At 44.6% G+C, this 20,037-nt stretch overlaps 1 protein-coding gene across 8 annotated transcripts in view; it reads left to right on the top strand.

The window, feature by feature from the left end:
- Window positions 1-20,037, top strand: part of OPCML (opioid binding protein/cell adhesion molecule like) — a 1,073,077-nt gene that overhangs the window by 1,041,067 nt on the left and 11,973 nt on the right. For 6 of the 8 annotated variants that reach the window (XR_004302024.1, XR_004302023.1, XM_032426132.1 and 3 more), the window contains 3 exons: window positions 6,685-6,822; window positions 7,235-7,355; window positions 7,851-8,002. Coding sequence is in view for 6 of the 8 variants with exons in the window: in XM_032426132.1 (XP_032282023.1) it covers window positions 6,685-6,822; window positions 7,235-7,355; window positions 7,851-8,002 (411 nt within the window). In the remaining 2 variants the exon portion in view is untranslated. The remainder of the gene's footprint in view (window positions 1-6,684; window positions 6,823-7,234; window positions 7,356-7,850; window positions 8,003-20,037) is intronic. The other 2 variants (XM_032426133.1, XM_032426135.1) reach the window with 1 other exon arrangement.

Raw genomic sequence — 20,037 nt, 5'->3', positions numbered from 1 at the left:
CAAGACCTCTCGGCCCTCCCTCCTAGACCTCATTGCATAGAGGTTTCTTGACATTGCATTCTCCTGTCCCCACCTACCAGGCAAAACCCTTCAAATCCCCTGCCTTTGGCTTTCCTCCTCCGATAAAGAGAGCCCATGTACCAGAATTGATCTTTTTGGTTAGTCCTGCTGGAAAGTCACTTGAGCCCTTCTCTTCTTGTGTCATCCCAGCTGTCCCATCAGTAGGAAGGGAAAAATGAAGGGGGGGAAATCGGAGGGGGAGACGAACCATGAGAGACTATGGACTCTGAGAAACAAACTGAGGGTTCTAGAGGGGAGGGGGTGAGGGGATGGGTTAGCCTGGTGATGGGTATTAAAGAGGGCATGTACTGCATGGAGCACTGGGTGTTATAGGCAAACAATGAATCACGGAACACTATATCAAAAACTAATGATGTAATGATGTGATTAACATAAAATTATAAAATAAAATTAAAAAGAAAAGAAAATGACAGACTTAGGAAATTCACCACTGCCAGGCAATTCCTTTGAGCCTCCAGTTCCCGGGAGCATTATTAATGTACTCTTTCCCCCCCTAGAAACTCACCTGACTTTCACAGTCACATATTGATCTTGTCATTAGACAATTTACTGTCAGCCTCAGGGAAGGCAGCCAGCAAGGCAGCCCCGGACAGGGGCAAGCCACCCCTCCCTTGGGCAAGGTCCTAGCGGCAACAGTCTGAGAAAGGTTGTCTGAGCTCATGACAAAGAGCTTCTGTCACTGCCAGCAAGTGAGACATTGACCCAGAGGCTCAGTCTCCAAACCAAAATGACTTTAGCACAATTCAATTGCTTGTATTAATTAAGGGAAAATGAAACAGTGGGTTTATCACACTTTTCATTAACTCCAATGCAGCGAGGGGATGTATCTGGGAGTTGGGAGCAAGCAAGGATGGAATGTACTGCTGTCCACACTCCCTGGTTTAATTAAGGATGGGGAGCCCAGAGTTGCTTTTTGCTAGCAGTATTCTAAGGAGAGTCATGGGGTCAGGGAGGATAGAGAGGGTGGAGAGCGGCCTGGCAGAGAGAGAGAAGATTAAGCAGTGAGGGAGAATTTAGAGGGGATTCAGTTTCCAAACCCTTGGCCATCGGGCATAGAGTGAACAGATGCTGTATGTTCATCCTACATGAGATGCGTACAGAGTTCAAGGAAGTGGAAGTTGTAATCCCTTCTCGGTACACTTGCAACTGAGACAATGTGATGGCTACCATATAGGGGTACCCACGTACTCTCCACTCCCAATGGCTTTCTTCCTTTCTTGCCCACCGGAGTTTTTCTTCTCCTGGTCATGTCTTCACAAAGCCATTTGCTCTGTGTGGATGCCTCCTTAAATTCTTACCCCTCCTCCCTGCTCTCATCCTCTTCTTGTTCATTTCCTCCAAGCCCCCCCCCCCCCAGGCATGTGCCGCTGTGAGCCACCTCCTGATGGGCCTCATGGCAAAAGGTGTGACAGCTGTTGACATTCAACCTCACAAAACAGTTTCCCTGGATAGAGCAGCAAATTTCTGTGGCAAATGAGGAGGGACAGTGAGGTTGGGGCACCCAGAAGGGGACTTTTAATCATTTGAAAGGGAGAAGCCAGGGAGGGGTTGCCTCAATATGAGGATGATTGTTTTGGATGATGTGAACAGTTTAGCAAAGGAATAGGCCTCCCTCTGAAATCAACCCCAGGGATATTCACACAGAGTGGGGGAAGATATTCCATCAGGAACAATAATCCAAAAAAAAAAAAAAAAAGAAAAAAAGGAAGACTAAATTCTTTGAGCCCTCATGGTGCTTAAAATTGTACAATTCTAAGGAATTGTATGAAGAAAAGAAAAATTGGGCATAGGAGTGGTGGCTGAGAGATAGCTGGCATGGAAGGACAGGATGTGAAGGGGGAAAGAAAGAAGTGAACAAGATCAGGGAGCGTCCTGATTTTACTCCAGATTTCCTACTTGATCTCTTCATCCCTGAATGCTTAGGTTGCTTCCAGCTCTAATAAATCTTTCTGAACCACCATCCTTTACTAGCAGGATGTAAAAACAATTAGGAGCTGAAAACTGAGCCTAGGGATAGAAAAATATAAACTGCTCCAGTTCTGGGCTCATGATATTGTAGACTACCCAAGGTCAAGGACCTTGTCTTCTACCTCGTCTCCGCCCTACACCCAGTGTCTAACCCAGCGCTTCTCTCACGGTACATGTGCATAGAATGACTGCAGGTGATGTCAGGGAAAGCAGATCACACCAGGGGTCCTTCCCTGAAGCAGTTTCTCAGTCTGCTCCTCTGTTTCTAAGATGGCAGACCCTGCTCACGGCCACTGCTTGTTCTTTGCGGTCTATGACTGGGTCACTATCTGCCTCCCTGCAGAAGAAGCCCCCCTGTGCCCACATAACCATGGGGCCTGCTCATGCGTCTTGCAACTGAGGAGTCCTGGCCCACGGACCTCCCACATACCCTGATAAATGGCCCCATTTGTATTCTTGCAGCTCTTAATCTCACTAATACAGTGAATTAAACTTACCTTCTCCAAAGTACTCATCGGTGGGAAGAAATAACCCCTTTTTTAAAATATATTTTTGCCAATGATTCAGAATTCACTTCCTTTTGCTTCCAGTAATGGTATATGGGGATGTCTGAATGCATAGGGCAGGTTGATAATGCCTTTGGGTTATTGGCTAATTATTAAAGGACATCTCATCACAAAGCAAAATTGTGCAGTTGATTTGGGACTCCCGTTTTCATACATTTTGTCAGAGAAAATATTGTAGTCCTTTAGCCTGTATTTTTCCTTTAATCCCTTTTGAATGTGTCTTCAGAATCTTTCCAGTGGCACCCAGGCTATCTTTTCGGCACCCCCTCTGTCTTTCATTCCTTCTTCATACCTCCTTCTCCTTCCTCTCCTGTTCCTCCCCATGTGTTTCTCCCTGCCCCTCTTCTCTCTTCTTCTCCCTCTCAGCAGTTTGTCTTCCTGGCAGCCAGCAAAGAGGATTAAAACATTTGTTGCCTTCTGCCCCTTTCGATGCAGCATGGAATCAGAATTTGACATTGCGACTGGACCCGGAGATGCCAGGGAAAGCATTCGACCCTGCAGTTTCCTAGATCTCTAGGCATTTAGCAACCTCGATTTGTTCACCCAATATTCAAAGCAGTAACAAAAATGACATCTCAATCACCTTCAGTGGGCTTAAGATGGGGAGCAGTTTCAAAGTCCTCTTCCCATTTCTTAGCAAATACAACTGAGAGAATGCATGCTTTGTAGTAAGACCATAAACACTCTGAAAATTTAGCTTCAGGGGTCCAGATCCTTGGCCTCAGTGCACCTGACTGAGCGCTATTCTCCAAAGAGGGTGTCTTTTGAGATGCAGACTCCCCCAAGGATCTCTGCATGAGAGGAGCTCAGTAAGCTTTGTTGACCAAGTGGCCACTTCGCAGACCCAGATAATTGCACATGGGTGACAAGAGTGAGCTAAGAAGAGCACGGGTGGTGCCTTGTAACTTCGCTTCAGTGCGTGGGTCCCAGAGCAGCAGCATGGAGATCCTTGGGCACTGGTTAGAAATGCAGAACCCCAGGCCCCACTCTAGACCTACTGAATCAGAATCTATGGATTTTTTAGATCCCAGAGGAATTTATATGCAAATGAAAATCTGAGAATCACTTACTTTATAGTACAAACTTGACAAAATTCATTCTCTCACTTAATGAGGTAGTATTATTGTAACGATCCCAATTTCACACCAAACACTCTCTTCCTTCCTCCCTTTTTTGCTGTCATATAAGTGTCCCATAAAAACAACATCACAAATAGTGAAAATACATTCCCACATTCCAGCGGGTGGCTGTGTTGTCCAGTAATTCCTACACGAAGGACCCAAGATCTGCCCTACTCATACAGATGCAGAGAATTACTCAGGGTCCCAGCACATTGGCCTCCATCTTCTTTGAGGTGACCCCATCCGTTTGCACAGGCCAACACTTCTAAGTTGACTGGCTTCTATAAATCTGCTTTGTCAGGGGCTTTAAGACATGTGTCCAGTGTGTACCATGTAGCATGATATGGATCTATCTCATTCTCTGCAAGGAAAGGGGCTCAGTGACCCTGCCTGAGGCTCCTGCCAGACCTACTGCAGGTGGCTCTTTTGTTTGGTCAGATGCATTCGGGTTTAATTACTTGTGGCAAATGCACTGTAGCACATTTTGAAAAAATCATGGCATCTTAGTAGTAGGGAGACAGCCTTTTGATCGCACCATACTTATTCATTACAGAAAAGGTATAGTGAATTTGGGAAGTTGTTTTGTGTGATTGATTTCATTGTTGTTTAAGCCTTAAAAATACTTAGATTGGTCAACCAACATCATTTCAATAAGTGAGGCAATTTTTATCTTTATAGACTTCCTGAAATAAGTGATCTTAAAATCTTCTTCAACTATGAGATTCTGTTAAGTCTGAGAGAAATAAGGAAAAAGGGATGAGAAGATGTTTCTATCCCTCTAATAAATCTTGAGGAATTAGGATATGAACTAGCCTGAATGATTAAATGTCTGCTGCGGTGGAGGGCTTGTGACCAGCACCACTACCCTGAGATCCTGGTGAATAGGGCCCTACTCCAGCCTCAGGGGACGCCATGCTCTGGAGTGTCTTCCTTGACATTTTCTAAGTCCTCCTCTGGTGCCTGGGACCAGCCTAGGCCAGCAATACCATTAAGGAGAGATACTCAGATTCTAGACTGGGAGTGTGTGTCCTGTCCTGGGCCCCATTATTCCCCTTCAGGGTGGGGTGCGTTTCCAACCTCTACTCTCAGCCATTCTTCACATGGGTTCAACCAAATTTCCCAAGATCCCCAAACTCACACCTGTGGGCTTGTTCTGCGACCCGGTCCACAGGTCCAGGTTCTAGGAGGGTGGTAAAGGATTGCTTCTCCTGACGGTGCAAGATTTCTTTCATGTAACTGCATGAGATTGGGTTACCAGCATGGTGCTGATGTTGGATGACTCTGCTTGATTATATAGAGAGGGACCTCTTGAAAAATATTTTGCCAGGGGACCCACACCTGCTTGGGATGTACTGGTGTAACTGATGGCAGAGCCTGGGTGGTTGGGACTTGGGGTGGGGGGTGAAGGCAGGGAAAGCAACAGGAGCTGAAAAGCAATTGGTCTGAGGAAATGGACAGGGTTGGTGGAAACTCCCCAAGGGTTAGACTTGGAGCAAAGTCAGGATGCTAAAGCACCTGCCTCCCTACCCCTGCCCATCACCCTACCCCTCACCTTCCTGCTACTCCACATCCATGGTTGACCTAGACTTAGTTGACTGAACACCCACTGGATAAGAATAAGTTTATATGGGGGTGTGAGGAAAGTTATAATGAGTTTTTATCTTCCTGAAAACTAGTTTCACTCTAATGCCTGGAGCACAAAAAAGAATCAGGCAGCAGGCCTACAAGAAAGGCAAATGACTATATTTCGTCCCTGGCATTTGTGTTGGCTGGGTTTTCACAGGAGCCTGGTGCTGACAGAACTGAAAACATTTGGGGTTCAAGACAGAGGGTCCGTTCTCTTTGCACTGAACCACGGGGGGGGGGGGGATGAGGGATGAGAGAGAGGAGCCAGATTGTTGTAAGACACATAATGGTGATTGCAAACAATGTACATTTTGTGACCGTACAATATTTTGGATCATGAGTTCCAAGCTTCAGAAGTGCCTAGGAATAAAGTCTCCAAAATGTCCCACAAAGTTGGGTATTAAATTCACAAGGCTGTTCTAGTAACCATGGATCCATCATTTGGGGCTACCACATTTATCTTACATTGGCAATCATTTATTGAGCACCAAATGCATAGTGGTTACAAAATGCTTCCACATTCATTCTTTCTCCAGTTCATCTACTCCAGGACGGTTTGAAACAAAATCAACTGCTTTGCATCTATCTGTATTAAACTATTAAATGGTCACTTATTTATTCTATGAGTAGTTAGTAGTTTGTGTTCCATATCCAAAGGAATTTTTTTTTTTTTTTTTGAGAGAGAGAGAGAGGTGGGGGACAGAGGGAGAGGGAGAGAGAATCTCAAGCAGGCTCCACACCCAGCATGGAGTCCAACTAGGGGCTCGATCTCATGACCGTGAGATCATGACCTGAGCCAAAATCAAGAGCCAGATGCTTAACAGACTTGAGCCACCCAGGCACCCCACAAAGGGATTTCTACATAATGAAAAATTAAGATGCCCATGCTAACATAGTCTAAAGGTATTCCCACATTTTTTTATTTTATATATATATATATATATATATATATATAATATCATTACAATTCTCTTTAAAACATCGAAGTTTAGTAATGTGCTGGGATTTTTCACACGTATTCTCTTAGTTAATCCTCATCATAATCATATTTGAAAAATAATGAAAATCTTTTCTTTTCAAATGGTCTGAAAGTTAAAGTGAGTTGGACAAAAACACAATGACCCAAGACTCAAGCAGAGAATTTCTTTCTCCAAATGCCCTACTATTTGGTCAACATGATATCTTATAATCTTTGGCTCAATGTTCAAACCTCATTTTTACAGCTTTTTGTATTCCTTCCCCTCCAAGCTCATGATGTGAATATAGTTCTGTCCCTGGTTTCACGGTTTCTTGATTGTTTCTTTCTCTTTCTTTCCTCCCAGAAGGCCAGGGCTTTGTGAGTGAGGATGAATACCTGGAAATCTCTGACATCAAACGTGACCAGTCTGGGGAATATGAATGCAGCGCCTTGAATGATGTGGCTGCACCTGATGTGCGGAAAGTAAAAATCACTGTAAACTGTGAGTTGACCCATTGTCAGGAAGTTTCAGAGGAAAAAAGAATATAGGGACTGAGGGAACAAGCTGGTCATGGCAATGCCATTTTCTGACCGTCCCAAATTGTTTCCAACAGGAAAATACTGTGTCACATTGCTTTGCACCATGACTGTCTCCACTGCCATTTTGCCCCTGGAATCTACCTGTGCCTGTCAGAGTTTTAGCTAATGGGGAGAATTGTTAACTTTGAATTGGTTTGAAGGCTTAAGAAGATGCTGGGGTAAATGCAATATCCTTGAGCAAGAAATTCTTTTCCTAAAATAAATGGTTATTTAACTGGGAAGGTGGGGTGGCACAAGAAATTCATTTGCACAGCAGGTGACTAAATGTGCCTTTCATTTGTTTCGTGAAATCACTCTGCATTTTCCTCCTGCAGACCCTCCCTATATCTCAAAAGCCAAGAACACTGGTGTGTCTGTTGGTCAGAAGGGTATCTTGAGCTGTGAAGCTTCTGCGGTGCCTATGGCTGAATTCCAGTGGTTCAAGGAAGATACCAGGTACCTTAAAAATGGAAATAGGGCATATCTGAAGCAGAGCTGATGGATCATTCCCCACATGGAAAGGGAATGATAAAGTAAAGGGGAAAGATGTGGCAAAACCAAAATGCATTTGTCTCCTTTATAATAGAGTCTCTTTTTAGAACCAGAAACAAACAAACAAACAAACAAAAAAATCAAGGAAGCTGGCAAGTGGGAAAATGAATTGACTTGGTTTCAGAATCTGAGATTAGTTGTAGACATGGCAGCCCTCAATGCCTAGAAGCCAGTGAATCTCACCTTTGGAGCATGAATATCCTTTCCTTTTTCCTCCTCTGGAGGCTGTGGTACTCATGTTTTGGGTTAAAGAGACTGGGTCAGTTCGAGGAAAGGTGTCTGTGAGCAGGGCCTCCTTGTAGGATTCATCTCTGGTATCTTTCAGTTCCCCCCAGCATCTCTGTCTGCTATTTCACTCTATTTGTAGAACCAGACCAGCAATACCTTCTCTTATTGCAGGCTAGCCACTGGCCTGGGCGGCGTGAGGATTGAGAACAAAGGCCACATATCCACTCTGACTTTCTTCAATGTTTCAGAAAAGGATTATGGGAACTATACTTGTGTGGCCACAAATAAGCTTGGGAACACCAACGCCAGCATCACACTGTATGGTGAGTGCAGGAAGCCTGGATGCAGTGGGCTCGTCCATGAGGGAGAACTTCGGGGCTGTAGAGGGAGGAAGGCTCAATCTGCTTGGCCTGTGTTCATCCATACTGCTCAACCCACCACCCTTAGATACGAAGTGCTTCTCCCTGTCATTCTCCTAAGCATGTGATACAGTGATGTTTGCAAGGTAATTGATATCTCCTGGTCCACTGAAAGGCAAGGTTTGCACCTTATAAAAGGAGTAAACCCAATTCTGAACCAAGCTGAATGGTGGTTGCCATAAAAAACATAGAACCATGGAATAGTTCAGTTGTAGTATCTAATGGTCTGCGGGGGTAAGTTAGATACAATTTTAAGATACCTTCTATAGGAAGAGTCTATAATTCTGGGGGTTATATTCATAGATTTGAACCAAGTCAACTGCTGCCATCATGATTCTCATGTTGACTGCCATGTCACATTCTCACTCATTGGGGTGGATGGAGCAGTAGTCTGAGTCCTCATCAAGACGACTATTCTGTCCACAGCTGGAGCATCAAACTCTTCTCTGAAGGCCTTTTCCTCCCATATGGATGGAGAGGTCTCCAGAGGCCTGACTGGCTCCACTGGAAGCCCTTATCTTTCCCTCACTCAGCCTTCCCACATTGCTGTGTCCATCTCCTTGTGCCACATTTCACATCATGGGCCAGGGTCAGCTTGTTGTGATATTTTGTGTGTGTATGTACTTGTTTATTTGCTGAGATTTCGTTAGAGGTGAGTGGGATGGAAAGGTATTCATTTTCCCATGTGTATCTCAGTCCCTGAACAAGCTTTCAGCATTGACATTAACTAAACTTTGTCCACCAACCATCTGAAATGTGTGATCTATGTCTTTTGTTTTCTCTCTGCATTGTGTGTGCATTGTGCTGTGTGTGTCTTAGAAATAAGCCCCTCATCAGCAGTGGCAGGTGGGTACAGCATGTTCCTTCCTTCCTCTGCCTGCCTGAATGCCTATGCTTTTTAATTTAAGCCCACTTCAAAGATTGCCTGCTCCACCTCCCTGACTTATTTATCTTTAGTAGATAGATCTCAGGGGGTTTGGTTTGCACAGGTTAGGTAACAAGCATGTAGAATATGATGGCTTTCACATACACACATCATTATATATTTTGGGGGGAAGGGGTTTTCCCCCCAAAGCAATATACTTCGACTCGGTGGCCTGTAAAATAGAGGGGTGTTTTGCTATTTCTGCACATAGCAGCACCAGGAGGAACCCAGCCCAGAGATGAAATCGATTATCAAATGATTGTCTCCATGGGGAAGTCACCCTAGTATGAATGTTTTATTCTCTTAGCTCAGGGCAAAAAGCGATAATGACTTAATTCTATAAACACCATTTCAAAATAGAAGTACTTGGGGTCATTATTCATCATAATAGTAATAATATCTACCATTTACCAAATATTTACTGGTTTCTAGGCATTTTGTTAATACTGTGCAAAACAGGTTATTAACTCCATTTTAAAGACAAGTACAAAGAAGACCAGCAAGGTTAAGTAACACTGAAGCACACATACCAGTGAGTAGGTGCTGGATGAAACCCAGACCTGGCCCTCCATCCGATCCTGGGCAAACAGAGAGTGATGCACACATGTGCACACACACACTTGCGCACAGTTAGATGAAGCAGCAGCAGGTGCCTCACTGTGCTTCCAGAAGCAGCGGCCTCACAGCCCTAGTTCCCTCTGCTCAATCTCAGTCACATACAAAGTGATAACATTTGGAATTTTCCAGACTTGGAATCAGCTCTGTAACTGTCACTTTTCATAGCTCTGGATCTAGGAGAATCACGGGCCACTAGTGCTACCCAAGCCTTGAGGTCTATGACTGTCCATCTCTTGGTTTTGATAAAACTGAGGGGAAAGAGTGGGGTGGGTGTCATGCTCTGACCCTCACCCTGCCATCGCCCTCTGAGTGGGGTCACCAGGGGTATTGAATATGGCGAAGAGAGTGAACCTAGGACTGATAACCAGATAATCTAGGTTCTTGTGCTTCCCTACCTCTGATGAGAGAGATGTGCCATAGCGGGTAACCACAGCAAATGTATGCACACCTGTACTAGCCTGTTAGGGCTGCCCTAACAAACTGTCGTCGGCTGGGGGGCTTAAACAATGGAAATGTATTTCCTCACAATTCTGGAGGCCAGGAGTCCAGGATCAAGCCAGGAAGATCTATCATCTGTTTTTGATGAGTGCTCTCTTCTTGGCATGTAGACAACTGCTTTGTCCTCACGTGGCCTTTCTTTTGAGTGTGTGTAGTGTGTGGAGTGACACAGACAGAAAGGGCAGAGGTGGGAGGAGAAAGACAGGGCTCTCTGGCGTGGCTCCGTATTAGGACCCAAATACTATGGAATCAGGACCCTACCATTATAACCTCATGTCACCTTAATTACTCCCTGATGGGCCCCATCTCCAAATACACATTGGGGGTTACGTCTTCAACATATGAATGTGGGGAGATACAGTCCTGTCCACAGGGAAGACATAGCTTCATATCCCAGTGCAGCCAGCCACATGCCAGCCACTTCATCTTGCTGAGCCTTACTTTCATCATGGGTGCTATTGGGATATCAATATCTTCTTTAAAAGGCTAGTGAGAGGACTGTGTAGGTCTTACAGAGAGAGCCCGGCAGGTGCTATGTTTAGATGCGTGACTTCAACAACATGCCAAGTCTACAGGCCTCAGTTTACCCAGCTAAAATGGGGATGATATTTCTTGGCCTGCTGCCTCTCATTGTGAATTGTCCATAAGACAATATTTACTACGGAGACATGACAAACTGAAACTTGTATAAATGCAAGGTATTGCAGTTACTTCCGCTGCTTGCCAACACCTGTGACGCAGCCCCTCTTACTACTGCTTCCCTTGGTACGGCTGCCGAGATTGTTGCTCAACTGGACTGCGCGTTCCTTTCTTCCAGAGTCTCTTATGCCCTTTACTGCAGCATCTCCAATCCCTGTAATCCACCCAGCCTGCTTCACCTGGTGAGTACCCACTCACCTCCCATCATCCCTTCCTGAGAGAAGCCTTCCTTGACCTCTGTGAGTGGGCCCATCCTCCATTGCACACTCTCATATAACGCTTCGGAAGGCCACTCGCACCACAGCGCACTTGCTAGCATTCATTCAGCGAGTACGCGCCGGTACTTGCCACGAGTAGGGCACTGTTCTCAGTGACAAGGACACAGGAGTGTGCAGCAGCTATAGTCCTTGTCCCTATAGCCTTCCCTTGCTAGTTGCAATTTCACTTCTGTCTCATTTATTTAGTTTGCTTGATTAGTCTTTCCTCCCTTTTAGCCTGTATGCTCCATAAACAAAGGGACCATGTCTGGTTTCATTCTTAGAACCTAGCACAGAGATCTACACACAGTGGTGGGTCAGAAAAATCTTGTTGAACGAGTGAACGTGCATATACAGAGATTGGAGAGTTGTGTTGGTGATGCCAGCCGCAAGAATCCAACTGTCAAGGATAAAATATGGCAGCAGGGAGTAGGGTCTCTAGACTCAGAGCCTCTTTGAAGCCAGGTTGTGCTGCTCGCTGGCTGAATGGCTCTCGGAAAGTCAATCTCAGTGTGCCTTATTTTTTTCATCAGTGCAGGTATTTTAGAAAAGATGTCCTGTAATTGTCTGACACTATGCCTGAGTGGAAATAGCTTAACAAAGGATCAGAATGACATTGTCCAGTAGACCAGCCCTTTCTGTTGGCCATGAGTGTTCCTTCCAGTCCTCAATATTCCCATAATTATGGCTAACTAGTGTTACCAGGCACTTACTATGTGCAGAGCCACTAGACTAAGTGTTCTACATGTTTTATCTCATTTAATGATTCTAGGAAATAAGTAGTATATTTATCCCGATTTTACAGAGGATGAAATTGAGACATTAGGCAGGTTACTCAACTCATAGTGGCTTATAAATGCTTGAGCTGAGATTTAAACCTATGTACTCTGGTTCCAGTGTCTGAGCTCTTTCTCCTATTTCGATCCAACTCACCATACTTGGCAACCCATCATGGACATTGGTGGATGCCCTTCCAGATGGAAACCCATATCAACAATTAGCCTGCTTGGACCCATTTCCCATACCAGCATCTACCCTCTTCCATCTAAATCTGAACCCATTCTGCAGTAAACATAGGGGTGCATATATTTTTTTTTGAATTAGTGTTTTCACTTTTGTTGGGCAAAAACCCAGTAGTGGAATTAATGGATCATATGGTAATTCTATTTTTAATTTCTTGAGGAACCTCCATACTGTTTTCCACAGTGGCTGCACCAATTTGCATTCCCGCCAACAGTGCATGAGGATTCCTTCAAATAATTTAAAAAGCAAAAAATAAATCTGAACCCATTCTTTTAAAGGACGTTTTTTACATTTACAACCCATACACACATACTTCCCAAATATACACCTCCCCTCCACCCCACATTCCCAGGCATACATTGGTGTTTGCCCTCAAAGAGTATACGATTGTTTTTGGAGACCGTTCTGACTCTGCACTGTGACCCCATCACAACACATACTCATAATAGGGCTCTCGCACAAACACATCTTTCTATTTCCTACCTACATGCAAAGAACAAGGGGAAGTGGGATGAAAGCAGTTTCAAAAGAACACATAAGACAAAGCCCGTGAGACAGTGGGTTGGTGAGCGAGCTGAAGCAGGAAGTGATGGGGCAGGTGGTGAGAGTGAACACAGGTGGGTGGGCGACACACAGAGACAAATCAGTGGTTGGCACTGACATGAGGTGTTTCTTCCCTGCACGCCAGTTGCAGCCCCTTCAAAAGCCACACTGACAGGATAGGTCAGGCAGGCAGAGTGCAACTCAAAGTGGCATTTTAGACTGCCTGTATGTTCCTTAGTGCGGGGCAACTGCAGGTCCTGGAAAGACAGCACAACATTGAGAGACCAGGAGCAAGGAAAATGGTGTTCTGGTCCCGACCCCGGTTCAAACAAACTGATGCTCTCTGTTCTGTTTCCTGGTTGTCTGTTGAATGTAAGGACAGAACAAGATGGACTCTCAGCTGACTTCCAGCTAGGTGTTCTAAATTTAAGCAACAGTGGAGAAACAGTATTAAAGGCAGGTCTCCAAAACCCATCATCCATAAACTTGGAAATGGTGGCAACTAAAATGCTTTTTCTATGGAAAAGCAAACTGCTCTAAGTATAAGTAAGTTTTACTGAGTGGAAGCAGGCTTTTGCAGGCCCACCTGGAGTGTTAGCACCTTGAAGTCTTGCCAAGCCTGTGTGCAGCAGAGGGAAGGCCAGGCTCAGCCTGCTGGCCCCAGCTCTGCCCCCTCCCCCCGCTCCCCCCCAGGAAGCCACTCACTTCTCTCAGCTTGTCAACCCACTTTGCCTCCCCTGGGTCCTGAGCAAGAGGCCCCATCCCCCTGTCCTTAGCGTGCAGAGAGCGAAGATTCTGAACTTGATTACATCCGGCACTGCAGAGAGTGCGATGTGCTTAATGAGCCATATAAACGCCTGGATTACTGGAACTGGCAGGGGAGAGGGACAGAGAGCGCAAACAATGCCAGAAAGGAGGGGGTTGCTGCAGAGAGAAAAACAGATTACTCACATTTTATCTGAGAAATCGTAGCAACACAAATTAGTTACATTAAGAGTTAAGTATCAGGAATAGGGACAATTGATAGGAATCTTGTCATTGCAAATGAAAACGGCAAAATATTCCAGTTAAGGCAACATCTGGGCTCTGGATTTTTTCCTCAGGCAATGCCTCAGCCCCCCTCAGAGCAGCCAGGACTCAAGCCTACCTCAGCGGGCCCTGCAAGCCATAAGGACAGAATCTATATTTTCTTTTGCTAATGGCCATTCCTCTAGAATAAATATACATATCAGGCTGCTCTTCAAAGTGGATTTTCTTCAACTACAGGCAGCACCAACCAACCCCTCTCAGGCTCCACCCTTTGCTGACCGCGTCCCCAGCACCACGCACACCACTGGTACTTGTAGGCAGAGCCTCAAAGCCGGGCCTTTGTCCCCCACCCCACCCCAACACACTTCTGTCTCCGTTAGCCTTCCCTACTCTTTTATTAAGAGCACACCTTTCCCCCAGGTGCCCCCAGGGGAGACCTGATGAGTCTGGAGATTGTCTTTAGTGTGCCTTTTGTGTACCATACTGCATCTTCTCTTGCCTTCTCCTCCAGACCTCGGACAGCTGGAGTCTTTGTTCTCATCCCCTCCTCCTCTAGCACCATCATGCCTCAGTCTGCCACGCTCTGCTCCCTCCTAAAACCCAGCAGAATCTCAGTTCCAGACCTCCCTTTGGCCCCCAGCACCCCCTCCTGGCTTCTGTGACATACCCAGGTGGTGACTTTCCTACCGTTCTGGGTTAGTCTGCTGCTGGCCCCTCCACCCCCTGCCCCATCAGTCTGCCCAGGGAGTATATCACAGTGAGAGGAGAAGGGGTCTTCTGTGTCTTCAGGCATCTTACAGAACAACATTTTAGTCTGCATTGCACTTGCTTTGGGGGCTTTACAAATGCAGATTCATGGGTCTTGCCCCAGACCCATTTAAGCACAGTCTCCAGGGAAGGTCCCGAGAATGTGCTTTTAAAGCAAGCTCTCCAAGGGACTCTTTTGCACACTGAAGACTGATGGTCTCTGAGCAGTTGTCTGATAACTACAAAAGTTCCATCTCTAGCATTCTCCTGAATTCTGAGCTACGAACCCTCTCCCTACCTGAATGTTCCATGGGAATCTCAAACTCAACCTTTCTCTCTCAGGTATGCCTCTCACTCAAACGTATACCTTATCTTCTCCCCAACATACTCTCACTAGAATCTGTCCGGTCGTTCTGACCTCTTCCTTTCCCTTCCCCTTCTACCTGGGGGCCTGTGAGTCCCTGCAAGCAGACCTGGCTTGCTGGCTCGCCATTCCATCCTCACTTACACTGGACATGTGCCTTCCCTGAGCAGTTATGCTATTCTCTTATTGATTCCTGCATGTTTGGTGATCCCTTTCTAATCTCTTTGCCACTGTGGGGCCATGTGACCTTTCTAAAACTCAGAATGAAACTGCTCATACCCTGCTGAAAGCTGCCTACCAGGAAAGCATGGCCTTGAGGGTTCTTCTTGCTCTGAGATCCACACCCCCTTATACTTCAGGTTCTCCCACTGCCTTCTATGCACCCACCGTGCTAGACCCAGAACACTGATCCCATGACACATGTCAGCCTCTGACCATGCTGCTTCAGCTCTTTTCATCCCTCCATCCATTCAGATTGAGTTACAAAGTTCCCAACCCTGCACAAACAAGTCAATAGACAGCTACAGTAGAATAATAGAATATAATAAGTGAAAAAGCCACTAGCTATTAAGTGTCAGCCAGACATGGTTTAAACAGCTAAGAACACTATGAGGTCAGTACTGTTATTATTCCCACTTCCAAGAAGAAGAGCCTGGAGCCCGGAGAATTCAGGTGGTGGGACTGAATTCCCGCAGACAGGAATTCTACCACCCAAGGAAATGACAACACCAGGTTTTGCATCCAGGTCTGTCTGATCTTAAGCCCATGTTTCTTTTTAACCCATACATATCCTATGTCTTCCAGGATGCTGTAGGGTCACAGATGGAGGCTTTTGCCCTCTTCCCTGTCTGATAAAATTGTATTTATCCCTTAAGGTTCTACTCAATTTTATTCTGTCCATAAGGTGATTCCGAGCCCCACTGAAGAAGCACTCATCTTTGGGGCTTTCAGGGTAGCTTATATTTTGTTTGTATTTGTTTCTGCACTTAAAGGATGTAGCCCTGTATCTTGCAGTGGTTTTTGCCCAGTAAACATCTGTCAAATTAATAAATATAATTTCCAGTCAATGGGGGCATCAGGGATTGCCCTTATACAGAGTGAAACTCTCCAATAACCAAAGAAAAGCCAAATACTCAAAAGAACTCGTGGTCTTCTCCCCCCAGGGAAGCCAAATTATTATTTCTCTGACACTCTCCCTTGCATTCCAGCTTCCATATTTGGAATTTAGGGTTCCCCTCACCCTGGGTCTTTCTTCTGAGGGAGACTCTATCAAACATTCCAGTTCACTGTTTAGGAAGACGTTCATCAGATGATTTCTTCTTGCAGAGACATCAAAAACTGCACATATTTGTCCATTTCCTGCTGATAATGTATATGATTTTTATTTTCCAAATCCACAATTTAAATCCAGGTGGGAGGGAATGAGTCAGAGAGATATACCATTGCTTTTGGCTGATGACATCAGCGGAATCATTTGTATTTTCCCCAACCTGCAAAATGTCAACATATTAGAAAAAAAAATGCAGACATTTCACATTTCATTCCTGATGAGGTTCCTTGTCGTTCCCTCGCACCCCACCCTCCTCTATCTGAATCATTGACATCTGGCTATTAGTCTAAGCATTTAGAATGTAACACTGAGCATTCAGGGTGTGCTGATCTCAGCACACACACAAGAGCTTGTGGTTCGGCATAGACCAGTCTTGTCTCTTTCAAGTTTGTGATGAGCTGACAGATTTGAATTAACTTCTGATATTAACTTCTTTAGCTTTTGTCTTTGTGGTAAATACAAAACAAGGAGCGCTAAAGAGAACAAAACAAAGATGGCTGCCTTTTTTGGCCTCTTTATTCACAAGTCTTCGAGCTGCAAAGCCCGGTTAATCTTCCTTGTAAAACAACACAGTGCCATGTTTTCCACTGTAATTAAAGACAATGGAGGAAAAGTTCCCTTTGAAGGGGAATGAAGCGCCTTCATCAGCCAGCACTGCTGAAAATAGGTTTATGTTTCACCAACAAGTGTAACGCGTGCATCCTCTAATTAGATTTCCTTGCTCCTCTTTTAATCACCAAGAACATCATTATCCTTTTAGTTCCTCATTAGGAAGGTCACATAGTTCATATTCATACTTATAAAACCTATCCAAATTTCAGAACAAAACTGCATCTTCTTACACTTCAGATACTTCATTGATCTCACTGTGCTATCACCAGGTTCAACTTGCCTGTGGGGTTTTTCTTTCTTTTCTTTTTTAATGTGATCACCCTACCACCTGCTATGTTAGTAGCATTACAGCGATACACTCTAATGTTGCTGAAGAACCATGCCATATTTTCATGGCAATCATGGAAAGGAAAAACCGTGACACATTTCAATACTTTCATTGCCATTTTTAAGCTTTGAATCTCTTGCGAGGCAAGATCTCATCAGTAAGCCTAAATATATTTGGGGGGAGCTTTGTGCTGGGTTTGGGTACTTTGATTTTCAAAACCTGCTCCCTCTGAGGGTGATCTGTCACCCCTCGGCATAGTCTTACTTGCAGGGGAACTAGGCCTGCAGGTTGCTTCTAGGTTAAGCTCTCCATCAAATTTGCTTCTTTAAAAATCTAATGTTTAGTGTATTTAATTTAACAAAGTGAGTAGCCTCTCCACAGTGGACTTTATTTTATTTATTTGTTTGTTTGTTTCTTATTTCCTTCTCTTAACCCTGCTGAGCGTCACATCTGGCCATAAATCTTCCCTCTGGCCCGGAATACACACACCAATTGACCTTCATGCCATTTACCATTTCTGGAATTTATCCCTTGATCTCTCTCTTCTTTCTATATGCTGAAGATTAAAGTATTTTTGTCTGCATATGTGTCCCCAAGGTATTTTGTCGTTGTCATTGTTGTCATTCACAGTTTGTTTTGTGGCTTTGCATCATCATTTCAGCTTTTATCTTCAGGGACGCTCCCCTTCAGACATGAAGGAAACAGTGTGTAACATTGAAAGGGTGGAGGAGGATCTGGATCAAGGGAAAGGGCAAAAATACACGTTCTCACTTCCAATTTATCCCTGACAAATATTTAATTAAACCTGATATTCGTCCAGCCATTCTAATTGAACTGAGTCACTGTTAACCATAAAAATGATCCCTTAAATGTGGCAATTGCCCAGAGAGGAAGTTGGGCCTCTAACTACACTTGCTTCTTTGGGAAGCTTTTGCCTGTGGTTATAGCCACTTCAGGTCTTTTAAGGAGTGACCAGGTCACTTGCTTGCTCGCCATAGCCAAGTTTGCTTTCAGCTTGTGTTTGGCACTTGTCCTGGAGAGCCTACTATTCCACAGGGTCTCTATTTAAAGCAGGGTCCCCACAAAAGATCCTATTTTAAGGATCAGCAGTTACTGTCCTGGTTCTAATTCACCTCATATTTATTCATCCTTTACTTCTACTCAGTGATCTTACCCATCATCTTATCTAATCCTCAAAACAACCCTACAGGAGGAGATGAAACTACCCCTCCCCATTTTATACATTAAAAAAAAAAAAAAAAAACTGTTTCAGAGAAGTTGACTGTCTTGTCCAAAGTCATCCTGCTAGTGAGTCCCAGAGCCAGAATTCAAATTCGGTCCTCTCTGACTCCTGAATTTAATTCTCCTAAGACTCCAACGGGGAGGGTATTCTTGAGATGAACGGGATACTGGTTATTTGTTCCAAATGGCTTTCTTCTCAGGATCTGGAAGCATTTAAAAAATTTCTTTCCTTTCTTCCTTACCTCTCTTCCTTCCTTCCTTCCTTCTTTCCTTCCTTCCTTCAATTGTTTGTTGACTGATTTAGAGTAGAAGAAATGCTATTCCTGGTCCTATTAAAGTATAAGCTCTGTGAAAGCAGAGATTGTGTCTGCCTGAAAACAGAGAGTGGCTCACAGCAGCTTCCCAATCAATACTTGCTGAGTGAATGGCAGTGGCTTTCTGAGGCTAGTATGGGGTCCCTTACCCTTGCAAGACTGATCCTTTGCCCTCGGACCTTGCATGGAACCTAGCTTTGGACATCTTCCATCACTCTGCTCAATGACCCATGTCTTCCCAAGCTCACTTCACGGCCAACAGCCTCTCTCAGCAACAGACCCCCTATCTCATGACCTCATCTCCTCACTCTGTCACCAGCAAAACCTCACCTCAGGTTCAACATATTTGGGAAGGATTGAAATAAGCCAATATTAGCTTCAACTAAGACGTGGAAGGTGGGGGGTGTGGAAGCTCCACAGTGGTGGTTCCCATGATCACATGACTACATTGTACCAGGTACTGTACTAATCACTCTGACTCTTTATCCTGTAAACTCAGTATTATTACCTCTATTTTCAGTAAGACAACTGAAAGTACCTTGTATGAGATCACATAGCTGTTATACCACAGAGTCAGGATTTAAACCCATATTGGTCTGATTCCAAAGTTGCCATGATTAGTACACTTTTACAGTGGTCATTGACTTTACCTCAAAGGATGTTTAGGGCTGCAAAGACAACAGAGCAAAGCCAAGGGGTACAGATGCATCCAAAACCTTTCCTAAGGTTCATAGAAGACGTCTTCTCTACCTGTTCATTCAGGGACACTGCTTCTTAGATGTTCGGTCCCATATTTCCTTCCAACCCTTGTCCTTCATCCAGATACATTTCAGGGTTAGTTTTCTGTAGTAGAACACACAATTGAAAATTCACTTCATGTTTCCCAATTCTGGATTCTAAGTTCAAAATAAGAACTAACTTTCTCCCTATTTCCACCAAGAAGGATGTGGAGGAGGAAAAGTAAGGGGAGGAGAAGGAGGAGGAGGAGGAAAGCACCACTTGAATTCCTGACCATGTTTATTGAAATTAAAGCTAGTATTATCTTGGGTACCAAGTACTTGGAGAAGTCAGTGTAGCTGTTGTTACCTGAAGAAGCCAAGGTATAGGAAAACCATAGTCAACTTGACATATGAGGATGTGTGTTCAAGCTTTAGTACTACCACTGCTCAGCTCAGGGGAAGTGTTCCTCCAGTAGCATGCCCTTCCCTTAACAGATTCATTGAGGTAACATTTGCAAAAGCCTCCTACCAGACTAAGGGACCAAAAGTGAGCCCTGAGTATTCACGGAACCACACCAATTAGCTGAGCAGTGGTAATCTATATTAAAGCACAAAGAAGCACATGACTAATCAGGTGAGTGACCTTACCATACAGAAACCCTAAGGGAGAGACACAAACTAAATGCTTTAT

The sequence above is a fragment of the Phoca vitulina genome, unplaced genomic scaffold, assembly GCF_004348235.1.
Source record: "Phoca vitulina isolate PV1807 unplaced genomic scaffold, GSC_HSeal_1.0 scaffold34, whole genome shotgun sequence".
In the NCBI taxonomy this organism is placed as follows: Eukaryota; Metazoa; Chordata; class Mammalia; order Carnivora; family Phocidae; genus Phoca; species Phoca vitulina.
The sequence above is the reverse complement of the archived record's forward strand: the minus strand, read 5'-3'. Positions and strand labels throughout refer to the sequence as shown.